At 44.8% G+C, this 19,937-nt stretch overlaps 1 protein-coding gene across 1 annotated transcript in view; it reads left to right on the forward strand.

Annotated features, from left to right (window-relative positions):
• The first annotated feature begins 1,805 nt into the window (after positions 1-1,805).
• The window catches only part of SYT3 (synaptotagmin 3), a 58,483-nt gene continuing 40,351 nt past the window's right edge, over positions 1,806-19,937 (forward strand). Inside the window, exons 1-3 of the mRNA XM_030198018.1 lie at positions 1,806-1,959; positions 12,225-12,594; positions 14,562-15,111. Of these exons, the coding sequence (XP_030053878.1) occupies positions 1,806-1,959; positions 12,225-12,594; positions 14,562-15,111 (1,074 nt within the window). The remainder of the gene's footprint in view (positions 1,960-12,224; positions 12,595-14,561; positions 15,112-19,937) is intronic.

Here is a 19,937-nt window from a genome sequence, read left to right on the forward strand (position 1 = left end):
GTAAGAAGGAGCCTGACACTCACCATCAGATGAGAAAGAGATAGAGAGAGATGAGAAGGAGCCTGACACCCACCAGCAGGTGAGAGAGAGAGAGAGAGAGAGAGAGTGGTGAGGAGGGAGAGGGAGGGAGCTATAGATAGGGAAGGTGGTTGGCATGAAAAGATGTCAAGAGACATGTGGAGATAGAGTATGAGGGGGAACAGGATACTCAGATCATGAGAAGGAAAGTGTGAAATGGCAAGTTGATGTAGTGGGATATAAGTGACTGGTTTTCCCCGAAAAGGCTTGTGAAAATGGTCACCAAAGCCACTCCGCTGCAGGTCCCTCATAGAGCCCCATTTTTTCGATGTCATTCACTCTCGCATCTGTCAAACTCCTTCCAAACTCTCACACAATGGCTTCAGGCTGAAGGTGGATTTACATCAGTTGAGTTCGGTCGTTTTTTGATGTTTTCTGCTGTAACACCCTACTTGCTGATTTATTTGCCTGGTGGGGGAGGAATTCTGTGCAAAAGGATGTAAAACTTCTGCCTACTTTATAATTCCTCACGTTTAGTAATAAGTAATTTAAACTGTAATATAGAAAAGTTACTGCCCAAAGATACAGAATGCTTCATGACTTGTACAGAATTTCTGTAGTTTTGTTTTACAGGTAAATGTTCCTTCATCCCCTTCTCATCTTCACTTCTCTTCTAGGGACTGTTGGATTGCGAGTTGCCAGAATTCTAGGCAAGGAAAGTTGTAGCCGACCGGCTGTGCTGAGTAAGTCCTGCCAACTGATTCTCAATATTCTTCAAACACCTCTAGATTTTTACTTTTGTGCTCTTAAACCCCAGCAGAGGGACCTTATTCACCCCTCACCCTCCAGTATTTGAGCCTCATTCACCCCTCACCCTCCAACACAGGGACCTCCGTTACCCCTCAGTCTCCAGCACAGGGAACTCTGTTACCCCTCAATCTCCAACACAGGGACCTCCGTTACCCCTCAGTCTCCAACACAGGGCCTCATTCACCCTTTCAACCTCCAACACAGGGGCCTCATTCAGCCCTCAGTCTTCAACACAGGGGCCTCATTCAGCCCTCAGTCTTCAACACAGGGGCCTCATTCAGCCCTCAGTCTTCAACACAGGGGCCTCATTCAGCCCTCAGTCTTCAACACAGGGGCCTCATTCAGCCCTCAGTCTTCAACACAGGGGCCTCATTCAGCCCTCAGTCTTCAACACAGGGGCCTCATTCAGCCCCCAGTCTTCAACACAGGGGCCTCATTCAGCCCCCAGTCTTCAACACAGGGGCCTCATTCAGCCCCCAGTCTTCAACACAGGGGCCTCATTCAGCCCCCAGTCTTCAACACAGGGGCCTCATTCAGCCCCCAGTCTTCAACACAGGGGCCTCATTCAGCCCCCAGTCTTCAACACAGGGGCCTCATTCAGCCCTCAACCTTCCTACGAGGGATAGTCATATCTTGTATTGAATTGACGGTGCTTCTTTCTCTTTCCACTCCCTGTGAGAAATGGGTTTATATTATACTCTGTTGATTGTGTTTATTTTTCTTTTCACTCCCCGTGAGAAATGCTTTTATGTTGTAGTTTTTTTGATTGTGTGTGTTTTTCTTTTCATTCCCTGTGAGAGATGCTTTTATGTTGTAGTCAGTTGATTGTTTTTCTTTTCATTCCCTGTGAGAGATGCTTTTATGTTGTGGTCAGTTGATTGTTTTTCTTTTTATTCCCTATGAGAAATGGTTTTATGTTATAGTCTGTTGATTGTGTGTATTTCTCTTTTTGGTCCTCCGAGAGATGGTTTTGAGCAATGTCCGGGGACGACGACGAGACTATTTGTCAGAGTGCCCTGAATCTGATGAAAGAGATCTGTTTTCAAGGGTCAACGTTCAAAGACCATAACAAGTGCCTGGAGTTCTCTGACCTTCTGCGCAAAAAAGGAATCCCCCTGCCCACATACTCAGGTAATTTCTTCTGAATGATTCCCATGGCAGGAGGGTTTGCAACTTAGCTCTAAGGGGAGCACCCCCCCTCTTGCCCACTCAGGTAAGTGGAGCTGTCCCAGGAGGGGTTTTGACTCATTTCTGTGGGATCCCCCTCCTCCCAACTACATAGTTATGTAATATCTGTTGTCACCAGCTCTGAAGGGAGGGGGGCGTGCTCTTACTGTGTCCTAATGGGAGGGACTTAGGGGGAGATGGGAACGGTAGCCTGGAGCTTCAGTGTGAATGTACCTCTAGGTGAAATGTAGTTGTTCTAAGTTCTAACTGTATTGAACAGCAGAACCGTGATGTGATGAGAAGAGGGATAAGAAAAAGATGGTGTTTATATAGAAAGAAAAGACATGTTCTAGCAATGTTTTCAATGTGAGAAGAGAGCAGTGCAGGCCAAGGAGATGGGGAGGATCATGCTGGGTGGGGGAAGTTTCTTTGGGAGAAGTAGGGAAGATGTTCTGTCTTGGCCATGTCATTGAAAGTGGTAGAGGGACATTCAGTCTGAGACTGGATTGCAGATGAAAGTTCTGGCGTAGAGAGATAGATCTGGATGTTATTGGTCTAACGGTAATATTGAAAGACATGAGAGAAGATCAGATCAACACGGGGAAGGCACATAAGGAGAGAAGAGGACTCAAAGGAGAGCCAAATAGGGAGCACGGCGACCAGTAGAAGGAGACAGAGCTGAGAAATCGGGTGGGACTGATCTTCAGTTTAGATCCCGAGAGGACAAGACATTTTCTGCTCTGTGACTGTAGCAAGAGGAGAAAGTCTAGGAAGAGGGTAAAGGGACAGGAGAATGGAGTGGGAGGGCGGAAGGAGGAAGGGAGGAGAGAGAAGAAGGAAAATGGAGAGGGAGGGCAGGAGCGGGAAGGAGGAAGGGAAAGGAGGGAAGGGGAGAGAGGGAGGCCATCAGAGGCCCAGCGAGCAACTCTCTTTGCACATGGTCTCACTTTTCAGCCCATCTGACTTATGCAAGTGAGGTTTCATAATAAGATCTACACATGGCCCCACACCCCTGGAGAGGTTGCAGTTCTGCAGTTGGGACGGGGGGGGGGGGGGGGGAAAGTTTGGAAGGTATATTTGGAGTTGGTCCTGTGGGTGGAGAGGAGGGGATACCACTGGAGTCTCTCTGGATTTTATGGTCAGGGGAGGGGGTGAGAGATACCTCCTTGGGTCCTATATTTACAGAGGTGGAGGTTGTTGAAAGGTCCCTCAGGAATTTTATATATAGGGGAGGGGGGTGGCAGGTACCTCAGTGAGTCATGTGGTTGTGGGGAGGGAGGGAACCTGTTCATTTTATGGTTGGAGGAAAAAGATGAGTGGTATCTCTGTGGATTATGTGGGGGGGGGGGGGGGGAGGGGGTTTGAAAGATAGCCATGGAGTCTCTGGATTGTATGGTCAGGGGTCACAATTTTTCCCAGTCTGTCCCTTCCTCAACATTTTCCTTCCACCCACTCCCAACTCCCCTCTGTACAGGAAACAGACCCCTCTCCCTCCAAGAATAGAGGGCAGTCCTCAGATATGTAAGTTTATCTGTGTGAATTACTTTGAACATCACCCTCTAAGTGCTTTTTTAGGTATATTAAAAGCAAGAAACCAACAAAAGAATCAGTTGGACCTCTAGATGACTGAGGGGTAAAAGGGGCACTCAGGGAAGACGAATGAATTCTTTGCTTCGGTGTTCACTGAGGAAGATGTGGAAGAGATACCGGTACCAAAAATGGTATACAATATTGATGAGTCAGAGGGACAGAATCAAATCTTTGTAAACCTGAAAGATGTAATGGGGGCAATTTCACAAATTGAAGAATAGCAAATTGCCAGGACCGGATGGTATACATCCCAAAGTATTGATAAAATTGAAAAATGAACTATTGTTAGTAATGTGTTAAATTGTCAGTATTCTCAATGGAGAAGGGTAGATAGCGGTGTTCCCCAGGGGTCTGTGCTGGCACCGCTGCTTTTTAACATAAATGATCTAGATATGGAAATAACTAGTGAGGCAATTAAATTTGCCTACAACACAAAGTTATTCAAAGTTGTTAAATCACAAGAGGATTGTGAAAAATTGCAAGACAACTGTACGAGACTGGGGAAACTGGGCATCCAAATTTCAGATGATGTTTAATGTGAGCAAGTTCAAAGTGATGCATGTGAGAAAGAGGAACCCAAAAAATTAGCTACATGACACAAGGTTCCGCGTTAGCAGTCACTGACCAAGAAAAGGATCTAGGAGTCATCGTTGATGATACGTTGAAACCGTTTGTTCAGTGTGCTGCGGCGCAAAGAAAGCAAATAGAATGTTAGGTATTCTTCGGAAAGGAATGGAATATAAAAATGAGGATGTTATAATGCCTTTGGAGGTGTAGTCTAGTGGTTAGTGCAGTGGACTTCGATCCTGGGGAACTGAGTTGGATTCCCACTGCAGCTCCTTGTGACTCTTGGCAAGTCACTTAACCCTCCATTGCCCCGGTACAAAATAAGTACCTGAAATATATATAAACTGCTTTGAATGTAGTTGCAAAAACCTCAGAAAGGCGGTATATCATGTCCCATTTTCCCTTTTCCCTTTCCATGGTGTGACTGCACCTTGAATATTGTATGCAGTCCTGGTCACTGCATCTCAAAAAAGATATAGTGGAATTAGAAAAGGTACAGAGAAGGGCGATGAAAATGATAAAGGGGATGGGACGACTTCCTTAAGAGGAAAGGCTAAAGCGGCTAGGGCTTTTCAGCTTGGAGAAAAGACGGCTGAGGGGAGATATGATAGAGGTCTATAAAATGAGTGGAGTTGAACGGGTAGATGTGAAGCGTCTGTTTACGCTTTCCAAAAATACTAGGACTAGGGGGCATGCAATGAAGCTATAAAGTAGTACATTTAAAACAAATTGGAGAAAATATTTCTTCATTCAACTTGTAATTAAAATCTGGAATTTATTGCCAGAGAATGTGGTAAAAGCAGTTAGTGGGGTTAAAAAAAGGTTTGGATAGTATCCTAAAAGAAAAGTCCATAAGCCATTATTAAAATGAACTTGGGAAAATCCACTGCCTATTTATTTATTTTTTTACATTTGTACCCTGCGCTTTTCAACTCATGGCAGGCTCAATGCGGCTTACATGGGGCAATGGAGGGTTAAGTGACTTGCCCAGAGTCACAAGGAGCTGCCTGTGCCTGAAGTGGGAATCGAACTCAGTTCCTCAGTTCCCCAGGACCAAAGTCCACCACCCTGGTTGACCTTTAACTTCCATAGAGAGAGAAATCATACCTGCTTGACAGCTTGTTGGAGCTTCTCCAGGTTGATTTCTTTGGCTTCTTTTAACAATGTTGTTTCATCCATCTGTAACATGGAAACTCTGTACTGGCAGAGCTCAACTACAACTACATCTGGCTGTACCTCCTGGATTGTCGTGGCCACATCTCTTCTGGGATAAGCAGCATAAAATGTATTGTACTGTTTTGGGATCTTGCCAGGTACTTGTGACCTGGGTTGGCCCATGTTGCAAACAGGATACTGGGCTTGATGGACCTTCAGTCTGCCCCACTATGGCAACACTTGTGTACTTATGCCCCTGAATAATTTCCAAAAGAAAGAGGTGGGGTGGGGGGGGGGGGGGGGGGAGGGAGGGAGGGAGAGATGCTGTGAAGCTGAGAAGTAGCTGGTTAGGATGCAGATCTGGGAAAGGCTGCAGTGATCTCAGTTCATGGACTCCTGTGCTTTCAGATGAACTGTGACTGGGCAGTGCAGCTCCCCTAGGAAAGAAACCAGGGCAGAAGGACAATGAGAGACACACACAGAGATCCTCAGACAGATCCTGGCTCAAAGAGAGACTGCACACATTCAGATTAGACATACAGATGGCACAGGTGCATGAGAGACTAGTGGCTGAAGTTTTAAGATCCTGCAAAGCTCTTGAGAGCGTAGCTGGCCGAGGTTCAGGTCTGAAAGGGGCTGAGCAGCGATGGCTGGTCACAGAGTAAAAAGTTTCTGATCCTGGAAACAAACCTGAACATTCTCTTCACTCTGCAGCCATCCAGCACCGTCCTGGCATCAGGCCTTCAGGTCTCAAGGAGATCTCAAGGGCGCTGATTAGATCAGAGGTTCTAAATCAAATCCTCAGTGCGCACCAAGCTGGTCAGGTTTTCAGAATCCCCTGAATGAATATGCAGGAGTTGGAGTCAGTGCCCTATCACTGTGGATATTTTGAAAATCAGACCTGCTGGGTGGGGTTGAGAAACCCTGCTAGACTGATGGCTGTGGAGCTGAGCTGGCCCAAATTGTATGACTCCTGCAGATATTGTAAATGTGTCAATTTCATGAGTGCATGATGTTTGTAGGTAGCTTCCTGCAGATTGATTCTGTGCTAAGGGCGCTGGAGGTGGGGGCAGAGTTCAGAGTGGATGTAAAGATTACTTTCAGCCGCATGTGGTTTCCAGCTTCACTGCCTCCCATGAGCCCGGATCATATTTCAGTGGTTAATTCTGGTAAGGGATCATTTCCCGATGTAATAAATATATTTATTCTGCTTGTGCTTTCAGCTCAGTCAGAACCAGCCTCTTTTGGGCTACAGGACTAAGGGCCCTGTTTACGAAGCTGCGCTGTAGGCACTCTACAAATTAGTGCACGCAAACGCTAGAGACGCCCATAGGAATATATGGGCATCTGTAGCGTTTAGCGCAGGCTAAAAATGCTAACACACCTTACTAAATGGGGTCCTAAGACCCTTAACTCACGTCAACCCAGTGGTTTTCCTATTTTGACCTCCTCCCAAACCTGGCTAACATGGACACTGGTCAGAGTGTTATCTATGAAAATGCTCTGTCTTTCTCCAAGAGTTGGTGAATACCTTGACTTGTATCTTTCTTAATGAATTATGACCCCAGGAGAAAGTTTAGCTAATATCCCTAGAAATAAATAGACTAAGCTCACTGATTGGACAAATTCTTCAAACCCACTTATGTCTGTGAACACACCGTGTGCGGGGATGAAGTGCAGATACCCCTGTGCGCACGAATAGTTCAGAGGTGGGGGTTGAATTAAAAGTACATTCACTCTGCAGCTCCTCAGTATCTGTTGACTCTTATCTCTCCCTATATCCCTCCCCGGGAATCGGGTAAATCTGTCTTATCTTGTACCCTTCTCCTCCACTGCCAACTCCAGACTCCATTCCTTTTATCTTCCCGAGTCGGTACATCGAGCACCAGCTCTGGCCCTACTTAAATCTAGGCTAAAAGACCACCTTTCCGAGGCTGCTTTTAACTCTTGACCCCGTGTTCAGTACCTATGTTTGTTTTAATAATTCCCACAATAAGTAATTCCCTAATCCCTTATTTGTCCTGTTTTGTCTGTCTTCATTACATTGTAAGTTCTGTCGAGCAAAGACCGTCTCATATGTTTTTAATGTACAGTAACATAGTAGATGATGGCAGAGGAAGACCTGCACGGTCCATCCAGTCTGCCCAACAAGATAACTCATATGTGCTACTTTTTGTATATACCTGACCTTGATTAGTATCTGCCATTTTCACGGCACAGACCGTAGAAGTCTGCCCAGCACTAGCCCCCTCCCCCCCCCCCCCCCCCCCCCCCCCCCCGGCTCTGCCACCCAATCTCCGCTAAGCTTCTGAGGATCCATTCCTTCTGAACAGGATTCCTTTATGTTTATCCCACACATTTTTGAATTCCGTTTTCATCTCCACCACCTCCCGCGGGAGAGCATTCCAAGCATTCACCACTCTCTCCATGAAAAAATACTTCCTGACATTTTTCTTGAGTCTGTCCCCCTTCAATCTCATTTCAGGTCCTCTAGTTCTACTGCCTTCCCATCTACGGAAAAGGTTCGTTTGCGGATTAATACCTTTCAAATATTTGAACGTCTGTATCATATCACCCCTGTTTCTCCTTTCCTCCAGGGTATACAAGTTCAGGTCAGCAAGTCTCTCCTCATACGTCTTGTAACGCAAATCCCATACCATTCTCATAGCTTTTCTGTGCACCACTTCAATTCTTTTTACATCCTTAGCAAGATACAGCCTCCAAAACTGAACACAATACTCCAGGTGGGGCCTCACCAACGACTTATACAGGGTCATCAACACTTCCTTTCTTCTGCTGGTCACACCTCTTTCTATACAGTCTAGCAACCTTCTAGCTACGGCCACCGCCTTGTCACACTGTTTCGTCGCCTTCAGATCCTCAGATATTATCACCCCAAGATCCCGCTCCCCGTCCGTACATATCAGACTCTCACTGCCTAACACATAGTCTCCCGTGGATTTCTACTCCCTAAGTCTCCCGTGGATTTCTACTCCCTAAGTGCATCACTTTGCATTTCTTCGCATTAAATTTTAATTGCCAAACCTTAGACCATTCTTCTAGCTTCCGCAGATCCTTTTTCTTGTTTTCCACTCCCTCTGGGGTGTCCACTCTGTTACAAATCTTAGTATCGTCCGCAAAAAGGCAAACTTTACCTTCTAACCCTTCGGCAATGTCACTCGCAAATATATTGAACAGAATCGGCCCCAGCACCAATCCCTGAGGCACTCCACTACTCACCTTTCCCTCATCCGAGCGAATTCCATTAACCACCACCCTCTGGCGTCTGTCCGTCAACCAGTTCCTAATCCAGTTCACCACGTCAGGTCCTATCTTCAGCCTGTCCAGTTTATTTAAGAGCCTCCTGTGGGGAACCGTGTCAAAAGCTTTGCTGAAATCTTAGTAGATTATGTCTATAGCACGTCCCTGATTCAATTCTCCGGTCACCCAGTCAAAGAATTCAATGAGATTCGTTTGGCACGATTTCCCTTTGGTAAAACCATGTTGTCTCGGATCTTGCAACTTATTGGCTTCCAGGAAATTCACTATCCTTTCCTTCAGCATCGCTTCCATTACTTTTCCAATAACCGAAGTGAGACTTACCGGCCTGTAGTTTCCAGCTTCTTCCCTATCACCACTTTTGTGAAGAGGGACCACCTCTGCCATTCTCCAATCCCACAGAACCTCTCCCGCCTCCAAGGATTTATTAAACAAATCTTTAAGAGGACCCGCCAGAACCTCTCTGAGCTCCCTCAATATCCTGGGGTGGATCCCTTCCGGTCCCATGGCTTTGTCCACCTTTAGATTTCCTAGTTGTTCATACACACTCTCTTCCGTGAACGGTGTTCTATCCACTCCATTCTCATATGTACTTTTACCAGTCAATCGCGGTCCTTCTCCAGGATTTTCTTCTGTGAAAACAGAACAAAAGTAACTGTTTAGCAAATTTGCTTTTTCTTCATCATTATCTACATAGCGGTTCGCAGCATCTCCCTTTTTAGTCATTCTCCTTTCACTAATATACCTGAAGACATTTTTGTCACCCCTCCTTACCTTTCTAGCCATTTGTTCTTCCGCTTGCGCTTTCGCCAGACATATCACTCTCTTGGCTTCTTTCAGTTTCATCCGGTATTCCTCTCCATGTTCCTGTTCTTGAGTTTTTAGGTATTTCTGGAATGCCAACTCTTTAGCCTTTATTTTCTCAGCCACTTGCTTGGAGAACCATATCGGTTTCCTTTTTCTCTTGCTTTTATGTACTCTCCTTTCATAAAGGTTTGTGGCTCTATTTATAGTTTCTTTCAGCCTGGACCACTGCCCTTCCACTTCTCATATGTCCTCCCAGCCCATCAGCTCCTTCCTCAGGTATTCCCCCATTTTACTAAAGTCAACATGCTTAAAATCCAGGACTTTGAATTTTGAGTGGCTGCCCTTCACTTTAGCTGTCATATCAAACCAAACCGTTTGATGGTCACTGCTGCCCAGGTGAGCACCCACTCAGACATTTGACACACTATCCCCATTTGTGAGCACCAGATCCAGCGTCGCTTCCTCCCTCGTGGGTTCTGTCACCATTTGTCTGAGCAGAGCACTTTGGAAAGCATCCACGATCTCTCTACTTCTTTCCAATTCCGCAGATGGAACCTTCCAATCTACATCCGGCAGATTGAAATCTCCCATCAACAGCACCTCTCTCTTCTTTCCCAACTTTTGAATATCTGCGATCAGATCTTTATCTAATTCCTCCAATTGTGTCGGAGGTCTGTAGACAACACCCACATGGACAGAGGTTCTATCATCTCTTTTTAAGGTGATCCATATAGCTTCTTCCTTTCCCCAGGCCCCTGTCATTTCAGTCGCTGCAATATTATTTCTCACATACAGAGCTACTCCTCCACATTTACGACAATCTCTATCCTTCCTAAATAGATTATAGCCTGGTATGTTTGCATCCCATTCATGGGAATCAGTGAGCCACGCCTCCGTGATTGCAACGTCTAAGTCTGCCTCCAACATCAGGGCTTGAAGGTCATGAACTTTATTGCTTAGACTGCGAGCATTTGTGGTCATCGCTTTCCATCTACATTTCCTGGTATGTGTTTCAACATTAGTGATTTGGGGGTGTCTTTTCTCTTTGTGTACCTTCATATCTTTTTGTTCTACCTTCATTGCTTTTTCTTCCACCTCAGTTCTATTTTCAGGAACATCACAGTGCTGTAATGGAGCAAAAGAATTCTGTAGGGGCAACACTTGTGAGAGCGGATGCTTCTGTGTCACATAACGAAGTCTGCCTGAATCTACAGTGAACCATCTATTCTTAGGTGGTTTTATCCTTTGAGGCAGTGGTGAGAATTTGGTATGATTCTGTGCAGTATGATTTTGTGCAGCCCTAGAAGCTGCTTTAAGTTCATCCAATTCCTGCTTTACTTTACTGAGCTCCTGTTTTAAATTAGCGAGCTGAAGACAGATAGGACAAGCCTTAAGTCTCCAGATGATTGGCCTTGAAACTAAAGCACCACAATTATTACAGAGAATAAAAGTGACTGTTTGAAATGGGTATGAACAGGTGTAATATGAGGGGTGGGGTGGGTGGGCGGGCTTAACCTTAAAACCTATGGAATGTGTTTGCTGAAACTTAAAACCTGTGGAATGTGTTTGCTGCATACAGCTCTGCATGTGTCTATTAGCGCTATAGAAATGATAATTAGCAGTGAGTAAACATTTTTGCATAGATCATTGTGAGAGGGGAAAGCTCAGCCCATTATCAGAAAACTGTTTCTCTGCCCTGGAGGAGCTGATGCCTTTCTCTTTTTCATCTCAGAGATGGTTCGGTCGACAAGCATCAGAGCTAGCTGCCTGCTTGCTGGGGATCAGGTTGAGATGTAGGGAAGGGAGCTAGGAGAGGTACTGATGAATATTTTCAGCATGGAGGGGAAGGTGTGATGAGTTGTCCCTTTCGGAAGAGCAGCTGGGCTGCTGGGTCCTGTTCTGTTTTCCCTTCCTTGTGTCCGTGAGCAAATCTTCCAGAAGGCCACGATGAGTAATTGTGGCCTGTTACTGCTGATTCAGGGGGATTAGAGAGCCTCACAGACATGTGTAGATTTATAATTTATCAGACAGAAGAGCAAAGCCATCCATTATTTAGCATTCAGATATCTCACGGAGCCAGGAGGAAAGAGAAGGGAGAAACTGTGCAGATGTGGGAACGTAACGGCACCCTCTTATCCCCAACTGAGGCCCCTGATCTGACCCTTTCCACTTGTACATGCCTATGTCTTTGCATGACAATGACATGCACAGACACACCCACTGTACGTCCAAATTGCGTGTCGCTGTGTGTTTGGGGTAATACAGCTCCAGGTCACCTCGCCAGAAAGGGTAGTGAGGACTGATGTCACCCTTGTCTTCTTGGCAGAAACTATTTGTAAAGTTAAATGTTGGAATCAAGGATTCCTTGTTTAATGTCATGAACTTAACCTGAGTTATTTGTAGAGCAAAGTAGGGAGCAGGGGGAGGGGAGGAGAGGAGTGACGAGAAAGTGTTGCTTTGCTGGACATTTTCTGACACTTGCCTGTAGTCTGAAGATGTAGTGATTTGCCTCACAGTGAATCTGGCCCTTGTACAAGTACTTGCGGATGAATGTATAACCACACTAAAAATGTAAGCCCTATTTCTCTCACCTCAGCTTTCTTGACATCAGAAGTGTCTCTAAATGGATTCTACCTGTGAAACTTTAAGGGCCACATTTAGCGTTTGTGCAGACATCCTGGTCCCTTTAATGCAGGATTTGGGGCTTAATTATGACATTTGTTTGTGCACGTTTGAATATGCAGTCATTTGATAGTCATGCTAAATTCACTGACCTTGGTTGTTTCTCTGATGTGTCTCCTTTCATGTTCTTCTCCTGCTCTCTCTTGCAGATGTCTCCGTTAGTTTGCTGTCCGTTATTGTCACATTCTGCGGAATCGTCTTGCTGGGGGTCTCCCTGTTTGTCTCTTGGAAGCTGTGCTGGATTCCCTGGAGAGACAAGGGGTCTTCACAGAGCCAACGCAAGGAGCATGGCCACCTCCATCACTCGCACTTTGGGGATCTGCTGGTGGAGCGGGTGGAACTGGGCCCTGAGTTGCCCGAACGCTCCTATCTGGACATGGACTCCTACCCAGAGGGCAACATTAAACTGAGCCAAACCTCCCCTGACATCCCTGTGGAGAACCAGCCTGTCCCCAAGGAAACCCAGCTCCCCAATGCCCATTCACACCAGCAAGTGTCAAGTATTGCACCAGCCCCCAGGTAAAATGTCATCCTCTTCCTCAGCTGATACAAGGTGGATGGACAGGTTGGGAACAGGTCAGGAATGATTAGTCCCTTTAACCGTTACCCAGTCAGCTATTCAAAGGTAGAGTCTTCTGCTGGCCCATACTGTTCTGTGTGCACCACAAGCTGTAACCAGTCCGTTTAACTGGAAAACGTGGGATATAAATGCCGAAATAAATAAGTAAATAATTTACGTAGAAATATGAAACATGGTGAAAGGCGATGACCCATCCAGTGTGTTCATTTGTGTCTTAGGCTGGAGTCTGCACAATCATAGCAGATCTCGTGATTTCCTGTTCCCCACTGGTACTATGTGACTTTTCATATTTTTGACCCTTTGTCTCCACCACCTCCCAGGGGAGGACGTTTCATAATCTGTTGCCCTTTTGATGATAAACTATTTCCCTGTGCCACTCACTAATCTTTCTCCTTCTAAAGCTTTCTTTCCACTAAAGAATGAGCGTTCCACAGTTATTGACTGTCTCTTTGATATGTTTGACCTCCGGGGAGACTTTTAAGTACCCCTTCATTTGTCATATGGGCTGGACGCTGCACTGTTTTCAGTAGCTCCCTCTAGGGATTGGCTGTTGGAGTTGAGGAGCAGGTGCAGGAATGAGGTGAGAGGAGGGAGAAAGCTGGTCTGCGTAGGGCATTCAATGAAACAAGGGCATCCAGAATCAGAAGCACTAACGCAGGTCCTCTTGGATGATAACGTTTGCAGTTTAAGAAACCGTAAGATTCACTAATAGGGCATCCGATAGGAGCTTATTCTAGAGAAGAACTTATGTGTCTTCTTCTTTATGGAATAGTAGCTCAACTACAGAAATGCACACCTATAATTTTAGGCACCTAAGTACCAAAGGTACGTGTACACCTTATGGTATTCTATATGGGTACGTGCGTAAGAGAGAGGCTCACCTCAGCTCTGCTCCTTGCAGATACTCATTGTGTAAGATAGTTCTTCGGGTTAATTTGGCACATACTCAAGTTACTACTCTAAACATTTACCCATGTTTCATAGAATGGCCCCTGAGATAGCAAACGTTATTCATTTTTATGTGGAGTGTTCTAGGGGGGTGTCTAAAAGTAATCAGCTGCGTATCAGACAACTTAGCCATCTAAGTCGGACTGCACGAAAAGCAATTACAAGTTGCCCATCTAAAGTTACGTGTTTATTTTCAGCGAACCTACTCAGATGAACAGGGTCACAGAAAGATTTGCAGTCTTCGCAGCACTAAAAATTAATCTCACCATCTGTCAGAAATGTAGAGTATGTGGGGCAGGAGGTCCCTGGGGATTTGAGTGTCTGTGGCATGAATTGGAATGGAAGTGGATGAACGGCCCTAACGTTATTGGGGGAAGGAATGTCCAAAGCGACAATCGGAGACAATATTCCCAATCATTTTTTATCTAGATAAACCCTCAGGCGCAGCTATTGAGTAATACCAGGGTAGAGCTGGAATGTACTGATAGTCATCCCACTCTCTAGTTAACTATTCAAGTAAAGTTACCTCAGAAAAGGTTCTTTATTTTAACCAGATATTTATCTCTCTACACAGCACTCTTAGTATCACCACGGTGGATGATGAATTTTGGGATTATCTGTAACCACCATGGCCTGGGTAAATGCCAACTGTGGCGGCTGAATTACGGGCTGGCTGATTAAAAAGGTGTTTTAAACATGGCCCTTGGTGGGAAAGTGAAGATAGCTCGGGATATTCTCGTGCATTGCAAAATATCGAGATGAAGGTGCCATCTCTGGGGTTCAGCTCTACAGGGCCCTTGGGTGATAAGTTATAGAGGGTGTTCAGGTTAATAGGACAGGAAGGCATCTAATTTAAGTCTGTTTTATAAAGACCCGGCTTTGGGCAAGGGATATCCTCACCTACAATGACCTGGTGAATTGTGATTTCAGCATTGGTGATCTGTCTTCTTTCAAACAGGTACAACACGCTGCCCCGCCCCACGACCCAGCAGCTCTCAAGTCCCGAATATGCAGGTCACGCAGATGAGAAACCGGAACAGGCAACAAGCATTGGCCACATCAAGCCGGAACTGTACAAGCAGCGTTCAGCGGACGCTGAAATGAAAAAGCAGGAAGCCACAAGCTGTGGCCGCATCAGCTTCATTCTCCGCTATCTCTACAGCACTGAGCAGCTGGCGGTCAAGATCCTGAAGGCCCTGGACTTGCCGGCCAAGGATGCCAATGGCTTTTCTGACCCCTATGTCAAAATCTATCTGTTGCCAGACCGCAAGAAGAAATTTCAGACCAAGGTGCATCGCAAGACTTTGAATCCCGTCTTCAACGAGACGTTTCACTTCAATGTCTCCTTCAACGAGCTGCAAAATCGGAAACTGCACTTCAGTGTTTACGACTTTGACCGGTTCACCCGTCATGACCTCATTGGGCAGGTTGTCCTGGATAATCTACTAGAGTTCTCTGAGCTCACGGATGACAAGCCCATTTGGAGAGACATCTTGGAGGCTAGCTCGGTAAGTTTGTCGCTTGCTTTATTCATCCTTGACTCCTTTCCGGAGTAGCCATTTTTCAGAGCATTGGAGCAACTATGTTAGAATGCCGGCCTTGCGTGTCGGGGAAGGATCACACAGTATTAATCTATGCTTGCTTTTATAGTTTAGTATATGTATAACTCCAACCTGTCTGCTCTAGTGGGGCAGTAAGAAAATGGTTTCTCCCAAGGGGCAGGAGCAGTGTCCATTCTTAATCTTTCTCGTTACCTGAGTGAACAGGATTGCTGGTTTGCTGGTGGGATATTTGTTTCTGTATTTGTTTTTTATTAGGGGGACTTTTTGAAGGTGTGTTTGGAGGGAGGGGGGCAGAGGGGAGGGGAGGGCAGGGCACGCATTGTGCAGTGATAGGCAAGAAATCCTAATGCTTCATATTGTAACTTAGTAAAGGCACATGTGGTCCATCCCAGTCTGCCCAACAAGATAAACTCATAAGAAGATAAGAATAGTCATATTTGGTCAGACCAATGGTCCATCTAGCCCGGTATTCTGCTTCCAGCAGTGGCCAATCCAGGTCACAAGTACCTGGCAGAAACCCATTTACTAACACTATTTCATGCTACCAATCCCAGGGCAAGCAGTGGCTTCTCCCATGTCCAACTGAATAACAGACTATGGACGTTTCCTCCAGAAACTTGTCCAAACCTTTTTTTTTTAACCCAGATATACTAACCGCCGTTACCACATCCTCTGGAAACGAGTTCCAGAACTTAACTATTCCCTGAGTGAAACAATATTTCCATTTAGTTTCATTGAGTGTCCCCTGGTCTTTCTACTTTTTGAATAAGTAAAAAATCGATTCATCTCCACCCACTCCACACCACTCAGGATTTTATAGACATCAATCATATCCCCCCTCAGCCGCCTCTTTTCCAAGCTGAAGAGCCCTAACCTCTTTAGCCTTTCCTCATATAGGAGCAGTTCCATCTCCTCTATCATTTTGGTTGCTCTTCTTTGAACCTTTTCTAATTCTGCTTTATCTTTTTTGAGTTACGGCAATCAGAATTGAATGTAATACTCAAGCGGAGGTCACACCATGGAATGATACAGAGGCGTTACACTATTCTTGGTCTTATTTACCATCCCTTTCTTAATAATTCCTAGCATCCTGTTTGCTTTTTTTGGCCACCGCCGCACACTGGGCAGAAGATTTCAGTGTATTGTCTACAATGACACCTAGATCTTTTTCTTGAGTGCTGACTCCTAAGGTGGACCCTAGCATCAGATAACTATGACTCAGATTATTTTTCCCCAATATGCATCACTTTGCGTTTGTCTACATTAAATTTCATCTGCCATTTGGATGTGCATTCTTCGAGTTTCCTAAGGTCTTCCTGCAATAGTCTGCATAAAAAATATTTTTATCAAGAAAGATACTTCTCAGTTCACCGCTACAATTTATAAAAAGCCTGCAGATAAAGATGCTTACCTTCACTATAGTAGTTTTCATAACAGAAATCTTGAAAATAATTTACCATATTGCCAGTTCCTTTGGCTGAAATGTTAATGTAAAGATTGGATAGTATTTATTTATTTGTTGCATTTGTACCCCACATTTTCCCACCTATTTGCAGGCTCAATGTGGCTTACATAGTACCGTCAAAGACATTTGCCCAGTCGGTGGATAACAATTACAAAGTTGTATAGTGATCGTATGAGGTATAAGTGGAGGGTCGGAATGGATGACGATTGCGTGTTGTCCTGTTCAATCATAGTCATGCTGTGTTGGTAGGTGAAGAGGGTTACGTGGGGTCGTTGGGGTAGGCCTTTTTGAAGAGGTTGGTTTTTAGTGATTTCCTGAAGTTCAAGTGGTTGTGGATTCTTTTCACAGCTTTTGGGAGCCCATTCCATATTTGTGCGATTATGTAGGAGAAGTCGGATGTGTAAGTTGTTTTGTATTTCAGTCCTTTGCAATTTGGGTAGTGTAGGTTTAGGTAGGATCTTGATGGTTTGACTTTGTTTCTTATTGGTAAGTCTATGAGGTCTGTCATGTATTCTGGGACTACGCCGTATATGATTTTGTGGACTAAGGTGCAGATTTTGAAGATGATCCGTTCTTTGATTGGAAGCCAATGCAACTTTTCTCGGAGGGGTTTGGCACTTTCAAAGCGTGTTTTGCTGAATATCAGCCTGGCTGCTGTATTTTGGGCGATCTGGAGTTTTTTTTTTATGAGTTGTTCTTTGCAGCCCATGTAAATTCCGTTGCAATAATCTGCATGGCTTAGGACCATTGATTGTATTAGGTATTGAAAAGTTGCTCTTGGGAAGAAAGGTTTTAATCGTTTGAGCTTCCACATTGAATAGAACATTTTCTTTGTTACAGAGTTTGCTTGGCTCTCGAGGGTAAGGTTGCGATCGAGTGTGACACCGAGTATTTTCAAACTGCCCGAGGTAGGGAGGGTATGTCCTGGAGTATTTATGGTTGTGGGTTTGTATTTGTTATATGGAGAGGAGAGGATGAGGCAATGTGTTTTTTTCGGTGTTCAGTTTCAGTTGGAATGAGTTTGTCCAGGAGTCCAATACAACATTACAATGTCAATACAATACGTAATAGAACATTTTAAGAGACAGTGTAGGGTAGAAGCAAAGATGGAGCATATAGATAGATAAAAGTAAGAGGATTTAGAAAATAAGGTGACTGATTTAAAGAAAGTTGCACATGAGGTCAGAGAGATGATTAAATATTATCTCAGGGCAGGTGTGGATAAACATGTCCTGCTGCAGTATGTGCAGCTTGTATCACTCCTTGTGTGTGTGAGTGAGACTAACAAGTTAGTTATTTCTTCCATTAAAGGCCTGGTTGAAGAGCCAAGCTTTCACCTGCTTCCTGAAGTTGAGATAGTCTTGTGTTAAGCGCAGCCTTTCAGGCAGTGCATTCCAGAGTGTGGGGTCTACTCCAGAGAAGGCTCGCTTGTGGGTATCACATCGTGTAATGTCTTTTGGAGAGAGTGTGGCTAAGGTTACCTCTTGGGAGGACCTTCGTCTCCTTGGAGGTGTGTAGATAGAGGGTCATCCTGTTCTTCAAGTACTTAGGTCCATTTCCTTTAGGAGCCTTGAAGATCACACATAGTGTTTTAAATTTAGCCCTGTATTGTACTGGTAGCCAGTGAAGTTTTTGCAAAAATGGTGTGATGTGGTCATGTCGCTTGCAACCTTCTGAATCAATTGGAGCTGATGCAGACCCTCTGTAGTCAGACCATTGTATAGTGCATTGCAGTAATTCAGTCTTGATGTTACCATGGCATGCACAACTGGGATAAGATTTACCTTCTCGATGTAAGGAGAGAGGCAGCGTAGTTGTTGCACATAGTAGAAGCAGCTCTTGAAGGTTGCTTGAAGTTGGGGAATTGGAGTAAGTGTTAAATTTAACTGTATTCCAAGGATCCTAACTTGTGATTTGAGGGGGAGTTCTTACTTCCCAAAAGAGATTTTGACGTCAGGTACGTTTCCACTTGTGTTAGGGACCCAGAGAAGGTTGGTTTTACTTGGGTTCAGGCAAAGTTTGTTGTGCTTATTCCATTCTTGAATTGATGTTAGACAGATAGTCAGTTTATTCAGGGCTGTAGGTAAGTCAGGTTCAATGGGTATGATGGCTGGACATTATCCACATAGATGTAGAACCGAGTGTCCACTGACTGAATCAGCTCAGCTAGTGGCTTGAGGTAGATATGAAACTGACATCCAAAATGCAATATGTCAATGAAATTATTTTTTTTTAAATATTTTTATCAAGAAAGATACTTATCAGTTCACCACTACAATTTATAAAAAGCCTACAGATTACCACAAATCAATGGCCCTCCCAATCCAACCAGAAATTCGAGAGCAATGGGCAGGTGATTTTCCTTTTCAATGGGCACAATCTAAAATTAAATATTTGGGGGTTTATATTCCCGTAGATCTCTCAGAGCTCTATAGGTTGAACATTACCCCCCTGAGGCAACAGACAAGCGAAGTTTTGCAAAGATGGCAAGCACTCCCGATTAACTTACTGGGTCGCATTGCACTGTACAATATGGTCCTATTCCCAAAGTGGACCTATGTGTTCCAGATGCTTCCTCTACTACTGCGGACTAGTGAGGGAAGTTGGCTAAGGAGGAAGCTAAATTACTTTTTGTGGCAGGGAAGAAGAGCTAGGATGCCACTATCTAGAGTAATGTTGCCGCGCTGAAGGGGGGGACTGGGCTTGTTAGATCTAAAGCTGTTCTCCATGGCTAGTAATATGAGACATCTGTCAGATTGGTTTCGTTCTACCAACTATTTTTCTTGCACAGAAGCAGAAGTGACAGCTTTAGGCAAAGTGCATTTTTCATATTGGCTCCATGCGCCTTCAAGGGAATTACCACAGTTAGGACCCTACAAATATATTTTTTCCCCGATGCGTGCCACGTGGAAGGGGCTAGGTAAGCTTCTCCACATAGATACCAAAGTTTCAGTATTATTGCCACTCAAGGGGAATTTAGCATTTCCGGTGGGAAGTTCCTCAATTTCTTTTCAGAAGTGGGCCGCAGCAGGGGTTAAGTACTTATTTCATGTGGTCACGGAACAGGGGGTTACAAAGTCATTCGAAGTGTTAAGAGAAGAGTATAAGTTGGGAGCAAATGAATGGCTAGCATATAAACAACTGCAACACTATATAAATTCCTTACCCACAGCCTCACTAAGTGCTGCTTCTTGGGAGAAGCTAAACGAACTGCTAGGACTGGATGCACAATTACGAGTTCCACTGAGGTACTTTCATCGCAATTTGAGAGATTCATTAAAGTCAATTGACTATCAGGTGGTGGTGC

This window comes from Microcaecilia unicolor, chromosome 3, assembly GCF_901765095.1.
Source record: "Microcaecilia unicolor chromosome 3, aMicUni1.1, whole genome shotgun sequence".
Classification (NCBI taxonomy): domain Eukaryota; kingdom Metazoa; phylum Chordata; class Amphibia; order Gymnophiona; family Siphonopidae; genus Microcaecilia; species Microcaecilia unicolor.